The sequence below is a fragment of the Rhagoletis zephyria genome, unplaced genomic scaffold, assembly GCF_001687245.7.
Source record: "Rhagoletis zephyria isolate East Lansing unplaced genomic scaffold, Rhagoletis_zephyria_1.1 Rzeph_scaffold_06598, whole genome shotgun sequence".
Lineage (NCBI taxonomy): Eukaryota > Metazoa > Arthropoda > Insecta > Diptera > Tephritidae > Rhagoletis > Rhagoletis zephyria.
The window spans coordinates 1-13,242 of NW_016163681.1; the positions used below are offsets into that span (position 1 = coordinate 1).

The 13,242-nt window shown below is 32.7% G+C and overlaps 1 protein-coding gene across 1 annotated transcript in view; it reads right to left on the reverse strand.

The window, feature by feature from the left end:
• Nucleotides 1-711: 711 nt before the first annotated feature.
• Nucleotides 712-13,242, reverse strand: part of LOC108373326 (cuticle protein 16.5) — a 20,656-nt gene continuing 8,125 nt past the window's right edge. The window contains exons 5-6 of the mRNA XM_017629196.1: nucleotides 2,274-2,355; nucleotides 712-2,051 (exon numbers count right to left, since the gene is read on the reverse strand). Of these exons, the coding sequence (XP_017484685.1) occupies nucleotides 1,985-2,051; nucleotides 2,274-2,355 (149 nt within the window). The 3' untranslated portion in view covers nucleotides 712-1,984. The remainder of the gene's footprint in view (nucleotides 2,052-2,273; nucleotides 2,356-13,242) is intronic.

Below are 13,242 nucleotides of genomic sequence, written 5' to 3' on the forward strand. Positions count from 1 at the left end.
GTTATTAGAAGATTATGTAGATAAAAATCAAAAATAATTGTTATGCTTGTTTTTTAATTTTGCATAAAAATCACAAATAAATTTTTTTAAATGTGATTCTCGCTGAAAGAAGAAATCGATTGGTATGTATCACTCAGTTGTAGAACATTTCCTGCATAGTAAATTTTTCAATGACAATTTTCATCAATAACTGTTATGCTCGGTCCCTGGTTTTGTGTCAAAATTTATTTTAACCACATCAAAAGTTTTTGTTCGAAACGATCCCGAAGGGAAAGAAATACGACGATCCATCAGCACGTCAAATATGGATTCAGTCTAAATAAATAAAAGTCATACAAAATATTAAAAAACACCTTTCTTCTTACCAAATTTGCAGGCCGATATTGTTAGCTTCTAATGCGAATCACTGAACTTGTAAAGCTAAACAAGGCCAACGAGAGAGGCATACAAAGTTTATGGAATATGAATGTAATTCAAGCTAAAATCATATACATATGTACAGCTTCCTTTAAGTCATGGCAACCACCCAGAAACCACAAAAATATTTATATTTCAACCAAAAACAAAAAACTGTAAAAATAAAACCAACACAACCTTGACCTTCTCCATAGCAGTAGCATTATCTTTATTCGACAATTTCGTTAAAATTTGCACAAGCAAAAAGTACATTACATACATGAGAATGGAAAACAAAGATGAATGCGTGTTTGCGTAGGGAAAGTGACAAATATTATTTTACAAAATAAAATTAAAATAAAAAAAAATATTTAAAAATAAAATTTAACCGCGATAAAACAACATAAATTGAGAGAATAACAATGCAGTGAAACGATTTATTTGGGGTGACTGTTGTGGAAACACATCCGTTTATACATACATACATACATTTGAATATTTATTTGTACATATTTGCATATCCCGAAACGATGTCAAGCGATTGAGAAGTGCGGAAAATTTCATAGCACAAATAAACAAAAAATAAAAATAAACACCAGAAACATTAAAAAAAAATAAAATCGTAGCGGAAGAGGCAAACGAATTGAAAATCGAATTTCAACTGCTCGAGAATTGAAAACTGCAAATGAATTCGAAATGTAGGTGAAGTGCTGGTGCGATTGCGGTTGCGCTGTTGGCTATAGCGATTTTCAGCTTCAGTTTCATTGTTTGGCATATTTTTAGGCGCTACAGCTTGCAGAGTTGTCATACTTGAAGGTATGTATGTATGCGGGTGGGACACACACACAGGCGGCACACAACAAGTTTAAGTGCAGTGGATTGTTTTTTGTGGTTGTCATGTGGCAACATCGACACCTGCCTGCTATGCTTGTTGTTGCTGTTGTACGTTGTTAACTACTCGTTTAACGCGCGGAAAATCAAGTAAGTTATGCGCAAATTATGCAGCAATTTTTTCAGCTCCCCACTCATCACCCGGCAGCAGACACCGTCCTTCGTTTACTGCAATGCCTCCGCTTCGAACTCCGCTATTTTTATAAGCTTTTTTTTTGTTGCTTTTGTGCTTAAATGCTTGCTTTTTTTGTTTGCTGTTATTATTTTAATTGTTATTCATAGTTGTATTGTCGTTTGCGTCGTTGTTGTTGTTGCTGTTGTTGTTGCACATTATACATTGCTGTTATGTTTGTTCTTGTTGTAATTGTTTTTTTCCTTTCCTGCTGTTATCCTACATAGTTATAAGTGAATTTATTTGCTGTTGTTTTTCTTCTTCTTTCCTTATTAATCTTTGTTACTTTTGTTTCATTTTTCATTTTTATTAAAAATTTTACGGCGTTGGCGTTGACGTCGACGTTTACAGCGACCACTAAGCAACGAGCATACCGCCCTACGCCTACATCCAGCGCTGTGCCGTTCGTGCGCCTACTTCGCTTCATAATTTCCCCCTTTCTCTCTCCCTCTCGCGCTCTCTCTCACCAACTCCTTTTCTCTCTCTTGTACTCTCTTCGCTATGTATGTTTTTGTTTTTGACGCCTTAGTAGCCGTAATGCACACCGTGTCCAGCGACGGAGGTATGCACTAAAGCGGGGGCGGCAACGGCCCTACAAAAGAGAAGCGAAAATAAAATTCAAAATAAAAAACACAAATTTAGTTTGAAAGGAAAATATTAATATTTAATGGAAGCGCTGTAAGTAGCAGAACTCAAATAATACGCAGTATTTAATTTACAACAGCCTCGATTACAAACTTTTCTCCCTTCACCCTGCTCGTATTTACCCGTTACACCATTTTTCAATTTTGTTTAATTTTATTTTTTTACTTACTTAACAGCCAGCGGTGCTGGATAATGCGCCAAGGCTGGTGCGGCAAGTGGGATGCCGGGATGTCCAATGAGGCCGTGAGATACTGGTGTGCGTGTGCCACGTTTGCAAAGAAAGAAAAGGGGGAATGGGAAATAAATTTCATATTCGAATCATTAATTTATCCTCCACCAAGCAACATTTTATTTGTGTGAAAAAAATTGCTAATAAAAATAAATGACATTTAAAACTCTTTTCCGTCTTTCGAAGGGCTAATTGAAAGATCTGCTAACGAGGAGGTTTTAGGGTTATTCTGTTTCCTATTAACAATAAGCTTTATAAAAACTCAATTAAATTTCAAAATATATTTTCTTTTTAAAAAAATTACATACAAAAAAATAAATAAATCAGGTTTCCAAAAATTAAGTTAAATTAATTTTTCTTTTTAAAATTATAAAAACTAAAAATGAAAACAATCTAAATTAAAAAAAAAAATTAAAAAAGAAAAAATAAATATATTAAATATATTAAATTTCTAACAATTAAATGAATTAAAACAAATTGCTTAAAGAATAAAATCTAAAAATAAAAGCAACCTAAATAAAAAATTAAATAGAAATTAAATAAATCAGGTTTTTAAATATAAAATTAAATAAAAAATATTTTTTCTTTTTAAAAGACTAAGATCCAAAAATTAAAAGCAAATTAAAATAAAAGAGAAAAAAAATATTTGTAAAAAAAAATGTTTTTAATTTTAAAACTACAAAATCTAAAAATTAATATTTTCTTTTTAAAGCAATCAAAAAATGCATTAAAAAAGAAAATTAGAAAAGGTAAAAACTAAACTAAGTTTCCAAATATTATCTAAATGAAATAAAAACATATTTTTCTTTTTAACCAGTAAAATATAGAAATTTAAAGAAAATTAAATTAAAAAAGAAAAAAATTAATTAAAAGAAATTAAATAAGTTCCAAGGAATTAAATGAAATTACAAAAAAAAAATATTTTTCATTTTAAAAACATAAAGTCTAAAAAGTAGCTTTAAAAAAATTTAATTAAAAAGTTTCTGAAAATTAAATGAAGTCACTACAGCTGTCAAATAAAGGAGCCCACACACGGTGCCGGATTTGTGATAAGAGAAAGGTTACGTCACAGAGTACTTTTTACTCCCAGGATTCTAATCTAAGCGAGGTTCGCCAACATATCGCATTTATAAAGATTATTGAACTCCTAAAGCACCGAGAAGAGCGCTGTATATATGTATATTTATTATAACACAAAAAGTAAATGTATCTATTTAATTCCAAATAAATATATATACATACAAATTACAATCACTGCATCAGTTAAACGATGCAAACAAACTTCCCTTCAACACAGAAATTTCATTTGGTAAGCAAACGATTTAAGTACAATGAAAACATTGTATATATGTATGTACATCTGTTGGTATATTCACTACAGGATATGCAAATAATACGGTTGACGACACTTTAACCCAAATGAGCAATTAGCTAAACAACATATGGCAGTTAGGCTGACAGCCAAGCAAGCAACCACGCAGTCAGCTAGGTTGTCGGGCAGGCAGACAGACGCTGCACAGTGGCTCAAAACTGGCATTTAGTGTGCACAATTCACTGGAGCCTTCATTTTTCACTTAATTTGATTATTCACCAAATTATACCAAAATTTAATGATCTATAAAACTGTATACCCAAAATTTTTACAAAAAACAAAAAAAAAATAAAAAATTTATTTAGTTTAAATTTTTTTTATAACATTAAATTTTTTTATTTTTTTCGTTTTGGGATAACTTTAAAATTGTTTTCAACTAGTTTTTTTTAAGCAACATTTATTAACTGGAACAGGAAAATCGATTATCTTCAAAATTGGTACTATTTCTGCACTTTGCACAAAAAAAAAATTATAAGAAAAGAAAATTCAAAAATCGGGCTCAACTGGTCTTTTGCGAATTTTATTAGCTTAATGAAAAATTAAGGCCCCAGTGAATTGTGAACACAAACTGCCAATTTTGTACCACTGTGCGCTGGTAGGATGTGAAAAATGTCATGAAGTAGACACGCACTGATTAGATAAGTAAAGATGTAGTGCAAGTGTGTCAGCTTTAATTACCGCTAGAAGCCATCATCGCTGGAATAATATAGTGTGTATATGTATATGTTTGTATTCAAGAAGCTGGAACAGCGCGAACGTGTGCGTTGGGATTATGTGAGTTGAGAGGTGGGCGGCGCTGACAGATGTTGACAAAACATTTACTGTTTCGTGGAAACTTTTGTGCTCTGAATACGACAGCATAATGAAACACATACATACATACAAATAAACATCGGTGACATGTATACATATGTACATAAATGTGCTATGTGTTTAGAGTTTTACTTTCATGGATAACATAGAACCGTTGTGCATACGTATGTATATGCACAATCTAATATCTTAACCAAACCACTTTGCTTAAGGTGTGATGAGGTGGAAGAAAATGCGCCATACTTTTGACGCGGCATATTTATTATATGGTGATGAGTTTAAAATAAGAAATTAACGCCAATTTGTGCAAAGGAGTAGGTAAATGATGATGTGAGATTTTTAAGTAGTGTGGAGTAAGAAGAAAAGCATTCTCTGCAATCAATACAAAATCAGTTTGGCAGGCCAGATAAATCTAGACAAAAGATCAAAAACCACCAACAAGTAAAAAGTGTCGTTATAAAATAAATATCTAGATGTAACTATTTTCATTTTATAGAAAAGTGAGGTTTCATATTTTTCATTTGAAATTCAAACTTTTTCATGGCTAACGTACACTTTGAAGTCTTTCATTGCGACCGCTTAAGAAAACATAACACTTAGAAATTCAAAATATGTAGAAGCTTTAGTAACACCCTAACAGATGGTTCCAAAAACGCCCTATTGCAGCTGCCGTTGTATTGAATTTACATTCAGATATGGCGTTCTTTAACAAAATTCTGAAGTAGGTCATTCTTGAGCCACTTTCTGAGATAGGGCGTTTTCGAACCGTCTGCCGAGAAAGGTCGATCTACCACTGAGCAGTCGATATACTCTGACTGCAATAAAGGGTTAGGTCATGCTCACGGTGTCGCCGTGATAACTAGTAGACTTATGCCTCACCTTTTTCAGTTGCGTCTGATTTTCTCTTAAATGGGCCGTAATAATATTGCATGGCGGAGCGAACGGGATGGTACTAAGATCGCATTCCACCCTGGCATTCGCAACTACTTAGAGGGCTTTGAGGTGGAACTATAACAGCACTTTATCTCAAGCTGTCAAACAGTTCAAAGTATAGAAGATGGAAATATGCGAATTCCTAATTGGAACTTAGATGCGCAAATTGGGCATTTCCATCAATTACTTCGTTACTGTGAATACAATATTAATACATTTTTGTATGCCATAAACGAATCTTCTACCGTTAAATATGAGCAAATTTCTGTGTAACTAGTTTCATACTCTTATAACAAAAAAAAATCCATTTTATAAGCATCAGCCACGTGCATGTACAAGTAAATACTGCAAGTTGAAATGTATTTTCTCACGCATTCTAAGTAAATTCCTGCACATTTACGCCACGTTCTACTAGTTTAGAAATTCAAAGCAGACGCGCTGACAATGATAGTTCACATGCCAAGAGCGAAAACTGGAAACTGAAAACTGAGAAGTTACTACTTGCCACCATCTATCTAAGTACTTATAGGATTTCACCTTTTAGTCGAGTAAATGCAATTTCTTAACATCGTTTTCAATGGCTTTGCGCAAATAAATACTCGCAGCTATAACAGCACACATTTTAATGTCACGTCAACAAATTGTGAATGATGCAGAAGTGTGTATGAAAGGCGAGGTGAGAATGATGAAAGCGATAATGGAAATCAGATTTTACTCGTAGTTGCATTCACTTGTGTAGGTGACGACTGGTAGTAATGCATATAAATAAGTGTTAGCAGCTGTACAAAACATAATGAAAAGGTCATAAATCAAAGCGATGCTAAAGAAAGTGATGCCGGGGTGGCTATATGGCTTCATACTATGCAAGTATGTATGTACATATGTATGTGAATCTGTGTTTTGTATTTAGCATCTGTCATACGGGAGCGAAGACTAAGTTGTGGAAGCGAAGGGAAAATTTATTGTTTGAAGTAACATATTGCCATGGTTAAATTACAATGGTAAAAAAATAATAGAAGCAAAAGATGTTGACGGATATTTTTCTTTTGTTAATTTAATGTTTAATAACACTGTACGGACGCTAAAATGACACACACAAAAAAAGACGAGACACGTGAAATAGATTTTAGGCCGTAAATAGGGAGCTGTACGTTTTTTTCCCAAATCAGGTATATTTTCATTGAGAATGAAAAATAAATCAACCTATAACAGGGAAAATGTTACTCATACGCCATGTACTAGGATGTAGAAGTACGGTCATGCATGTTTTGGCTTCTACTCCATACAAAAAAAAAAATATTGCACATTTTCATTTGACCATTCACAATCCATTTGCATCGTTAGTAGCTTAATTTTCTTGCAAAAGAACAGGCTTGAAAAGAATTACAACAAATTACAATTATAAAAAAAAATACCAAATAGACTAAAATTTGGTTTGTAATTGGTAATGTATACTCAAGTTTTAACCACCTTTCAAATACTTTTATTTACCTCCAATATTATCCACTAAATTTTGCTTTTAAGTCAATTACACCGTGCGACAGTAAATTTTACACGCACAAAAAATGAATATATTCGCGAAACAATGGGTTAAATTATTGTAAAACTGCGTACTTTGTTTTTCTCTCTGACGTGTGGATTTCTTTTTTAAAGGAAATTTAAAAAAATTATTATTTCAAAAAACTATTTAAAAAATTCAGTGCAATGTAAGATAACATAATACATTTTTTGGTGCATAAGGGCGAATCGCTATGGAAAGTGTCCTTTTCAAATTTTGTCCTTAAGTATCCATGAAAATTTGAAATTTTTTTTTAATAATTGTTTGAGGACGAATATACGCACGACGTCACCACCTTATTTCGTCTTGCAAACTTTATTAACTTAAAAAGATAAAATTTATTAAAAGCACATTTTCAATACCTATTCGTTCTTTTTTTAAATTTTACAGAATTTTCGCTCTCATTTGGTACCCACATTGTTGTTCTACATTGTACTGATTTTCTTAAATAATTTTTTAAATTAATCATACTTTTAAAATTTCAAAATCCTCTGAAAAAAATCCTTACGTCCTAATAAAAACCTAAAAAACGCAGTTTTACTATATTTGGCCCATAGTTTCGTGAGTGTATCGATTCCTTTGTGTGTTTTGAATTTTTTTTTGTTTTTTGTCGCCCGGTGTTATAGAGATGGTACAAACTTTTCCATCACTCTAGCGCATTGTTATACAACTGACTGTGTGTGAACACCAAAAAGCGGTAGCTCGATTAGTAAAAGAAAAGCCAGGGTAGGGTATTCACGTACATTTTATTCAGAAAGACTGAAAAACAGTTGCATGCAAAATGATAAAACTCCTTTTCTATGCCACATTTTTGTGAGCTCTTAAAATTTATATAAACTCTTAAAGTCAGCCGTCAAAGTTTAGCGCCGTCCGTGCTGCGCTGATCTACCACAGCAAAGGCTACTTTAAATTACACAAATACATACACTTCTATATAGATATGTAAGTACACATTATTCTCTGGAGAAAAATTAGGCATACAGTGTTCGCCAAGTTGTCGCTAAAGGCAAGCAGCAAGCAAAATGGATAAATAAACAAACGGAAGCACGAAGTAAAAAGCAGAAAGCCAACAATTTAGTACATGGAAAAATTTAAACCCAACCTACTCAACAAATAAAAGGAATAAGAAAAATGCGCGTTAAACAGCGAAACGAAACAGGATGCCCTAAGGACATCGGCAGGAAGCAGGAAAAGCGAGTAAAACTATTTGTACGTTTTGCAGCAAAATAGTGAGTGCCTGGCAGAGAACTGGAACTTTCCCCCGGTCGGTCGACTGGCGTAGATGGATAAGCTGACTGACAGACATACCAACAAAATAGCTACCAAAGTGCCAAAGGCAAGAGGCGCAAGCGACGCACGCGCCGGAAGTGGCATCAATCAAAAGCTAACGATGAAGTTGGCGCCGGCGCAGGGAAAATAGCGGCAACAGTTCGCTTTCCGGCAGCAGCAAGTCACATGGCTATTTTGTCATAGCCGCGTATAACGAGGAAAACAACATTGCCCCAGGGAGAGCTGCCAAAATGGCAATATGGGAGAAGAAGACTCAAATTAATAATGATTGATTATTTTTGTTGGTCAAAAGTTGTCATTGCAAGCCGGACGCTACGTTGCAGCATATTTTCATAAGTGCTGCTGTAGTCAAACTGATAAAAAGTACTATGCAACGAGTATGTGGATTGACATGATAAACGTCTGTATCAAAATGGGGAAACAATAAAAAGAGCTAGATATATACATATGTATGTACTACATACTTACATATAAACATGCATGCCGGGTATCTAGTAGAATAGAGCATGATAAATATATAGGCAAACAGAACCGCTGAGGGCCACTTTTAGTATTTTTGAGAGAATAGGTCTAATAAATAATAATAAAATAGTCTAATAATAATAATTAATATGTTTTCATCATGAAATATAGCATGGCGTGCGATATACACCGGTGATCAAAAATGGTGATTTTTGTTAAATATTTGCAATATTTTCCCAATTTCCATTTTTATTTTTTTTTGTAAAAATGTGGTTTATACTTTTACCAAAACCACATAAGTGAATCATTCAAACCTTATACTGAATTTACAAAAATTAAATTTCAATTTTCATCAAAATTTGGAATTTTTTAATCTGAATTTTTAGAATGCAGTTGCATAGCCGCTGAAATTCTGGTAAAACGTGCAATTTTTAAGTAGCTAAAAAAACCCGTAATATTTAATATTTACTGACGGCTTTGTGCAATTTTAATCATATCATCGTGAACTTCTTGTAAAAAAAATACGCAAAACGATATAAATTAGTTGAATTTCAACATCTTTCTGCCCACGGTAGAAGATATATCTTTGAACTGAGGAACAATACCAGTATCATCAAGTGGCATTTAACACACATTACCAACTCTCACCCGCATTTCAGGGAAAGACTTTCCTCAATATACCCATTTTACTCTGGCGTAATTGCGGTCCAGATATGATAACGGGTTAAATGTGAATAGTCACACTCGAGGTTCACAAAAAATTCTTCGCGTATTTTCGCTCGTTGATTCCGAAAATCTAGTTAATTTTTCTCTATGGATAAATTTTCGAGATAAGTATTTGGAATTCACCGTTATTCAGATTTAAAAAGAGTGGTTCCACTTAATCTGGCATACCTTACGAAACAATTAAACAATTTTAATACAAAATATGGCAAACGAAAGCTTACAAATGTCTCCATATTCTCCTCCGTGTATACACAACTTTTCAATAGCTTTGATAGCTTCTGAGAAATTAATTCATCATTCCAGATTTATGGGTTTTTTTTATGAAAAAATTTCAAACTTAACCATAAAAATAACCAATTCTGCGTAAATTTTTTTCATTTGCCTTAAAGCCCGCTCTGTTAAATAAAAAGAGAATGAGTGGTCAAATGAAAATGTGCAAAGATTTGTTGTACGAAATATGGGCAGGAAAAAATGTTTCTCATACGCCATGTACATATATGTATGTATAACGTCGTGTAACGTACAAACCCACGTATCAACAAAATGCAAAACCGCGTATGTGAGGTTGCATAAATTATTTTCTAGATTGAAGCAAAGAGCTTGTCTGAGCAAATCCAAATTTTAGCAAAAAATTTTTGTTGCGGGATTTTGCATTTTTTTTGATACGCGGTTTTGTACTTTAAACGACGATTAGTCTATGGTTTATGGACAATTTTTTATTAGCTTTCATTTTTTCCTATTAAAATTGTTAAATTGGTTCGTAAGATAAACGTGATTAAGTGGAAGCGCCTTTTTAAGCTGAATAATGGTAAATTGAAAGTTTTTCGAAAATTTATCCATAGAAAAAAAAATAAGTCGATTTTCGGAAGTCTCGTTTCATAAAAAAATTTCTTTATTACGAAAACCGAAGGATGAACCTAAGCAAAAATCAAATAGCATCCATCCCTATTTTGAAGATTTCGAAAAATAAATACAAATTTAATTTCTTAAACACACCTTTGGTGTATGTAAAAAAAAATGGTTTAGATTTCTTGTTACTTAGTTATATCAACAGTCATGTATATATGCACGTTAGTGCGTACATATATTTGTATGAATTTACATATGTATGTATGTATATAAGTACCAGCGTCAAGTTGTTATTCACGATTCATTACAATGTTTAACAACACTTCAACTTTGACACAAAGCTTTTAAGTAGATTAAAATTATTGTCAATATGTAAATTATCGATGCGTATCATCTGCTCCCTTTAAAATACGCCGCGGAAATACATACATACATATGTAACTTCATAACATCGTTTGTAAATAGTACATCTGTTTATATGTTGGTGGTAGAAAAAAGAAGAATATGCATATATATATATATATACATACCTACTAGGGCTGTGCGATTATTCGATTACTCGAGCAAGTTGGTTAATCAATTATTCGGTTAATCAATTACTCGAGTAATCAAGATTTTGATTATTCAAAACGATGACTAATCGAGTTACTTGAAATATGATTACTCAAAAAAATTATTTTGCTCGTTAAAAGAGTTTACTTTGGAAAATGCTTATTTTCTTTTTTACATTCTGTATATGAAAAAATTTTTCGTTTTAATTTTTGAAAACAGAAACGTTGTTTTCAAAGTATCAAGGAACTTTAACATATGTAAAGAGTTGAAATGTTGATTACTCATTTTACTCGAAATGTTGATTAATCATAAAGCAAATTACTCAAATATTTTTGTTTTTGGTTAATCAAAAATCTTGATTACTCGAGTAACTGAACTTTTGAGTAATCATAATTTCCAATTAATCGAATAATTGAGTTATTTACTTTATGATTAATTAAAATTTTGAGTAATCAATTAATCGCACAGCTATAATACCTACATATCTACATATGCATTAGTTCGCATGTTTGTGGCAAGTCAAAGCTGTTGTGGCGGTTTCTATGACAATGCTGGGAGCGTTAACCTACACACACTTATTTATTTGCTGTTTTTTTTTTTATACTTGCACCTGAATAAGTACCCCGCAGCAAATTAAACTGGTTCGGAAGTCGCAGCGAACTAGCAGGAAAAGTGACGGTACTGGTTCTTAATCTATCCCAAATTAAAAATGCGTTCGACTGTCATTTTTAACACGGCCATGTCCTACGAAGTGGCAATTGCCCCCCCTCTGCAGAACTTTTGAACTCGTTCTGAACTGTTTTGATTTTGCAGAGATCTGGTGCAAAAAGTTAAAAAAAAATTTTGATGAATCTTCTTTTACGCATTGCATTTAATTTAATTTTAATTTATTTTACATTTGTCAATTTTATCTTCAAATTTTTGAGCGGCACGCAACAATTTCAATTTATCAAATCTGCAAATCACAACGTTTTGAACTCGCGATCAGCGATGTTAGAGTCGGAGGTCCTCCCGCGTAGCTATGTTCGCATTGTACGGGAAATGGAAATGAGAATTTGTGCATTTCCTCCTCAGCTTTCACATGCTAAATGTGAAAAACTTTGAGGACAGCACAACTAACATATCGCAAGTTTCAACTGTCCTGCATTGCAGCCATTTTGCAGTAGTTAAGTGATATGTAGTTCTGAAATTTGTAGGACGGAGCTAGCGCTTTGCCAGACTGTTCCTTCAATTTTGCTGCAGGGAAGTTAATGTATTCTTGATTTCATTTTATATATGTACATTAGGGCAGGTCAATTTTTTCGCGTATAGCATCGGAGGAGAAAAAAGTTGTGTTTTCGTATTCTCCAGCAAAAAAATATCCAGTAACTTGCCAGTAACCAAATTTCGGAGAGTAAGCACGGAGGAGAGTACTCCCAATGAGTGAAATATGCAACAAAGTAAGAAAACGCAAAACGCATTTTCCGATGCAATTTTCTTAGAAAACTAGTATTTTTTATCTTATTATATATTTAAATAGGTTTATTTTGCCAATTGCAACTCTAAAAGCACCACAAATAATTATTTTGTTAATGTGATTTATAATAAGCATCAAGCCTTCAGCTGCTTTCCTTCCTAGCAAATAGTTGCTAGTAAAAATTTATCCAGTAAAAATCCAGTAAAACTTGCAAGTTCAGCTGTCATTTTTGCTCTCTCAATTTCCCCTCTTTTGCCAGTTTCTTGCAAATTTTTGCGTACGAAAACGACATTCAGTAAAAAATCGAAGATCAAAAGATAATTGCAATTTGGACCTTTCATAGAAAAAAAAAACATGCTATGATTTTATACAAAATTTATCACTTCTTTACGACACTACATCCAAACCCCATGGTTTTTTCGGCAAATTTGTTTAGAATTACACATAAAATTATCGTATCAAGATCGACTTCCAATCTAATCGTTACGCATCAGTTTACCACTGGGTTGGCTAAAAGTGAATCAATCCGCCATCATGTAGGCTCCCAAGATTTGAGTAGGAGTAGTGTAAGTAGCATCTGCAACAGCCTTCTTAACCTGAATGGTTTTATGCAAAAGCTACGTACGCAATTTTTTTTAAATTGCTCCTATCGTGCAATTTCCTGGACAACTTTTAGTTGTACCTACCAGGGTTTGAAAAATCTTCTACAAGATTTTGATTTTGAATCAGTTTAACTTAACGAGTTTCTATATTTATATAAAAAAGTTTGAGTAATTGTCAAAATTATCAGATTTCAAATATTTTTTTTTTTTGAATTTTAATTTATAAATAAAATTATTAAATTATAAAATTAAATCTATACATATAATAAAATTGTAACAGGTCGATGTCTGTACAT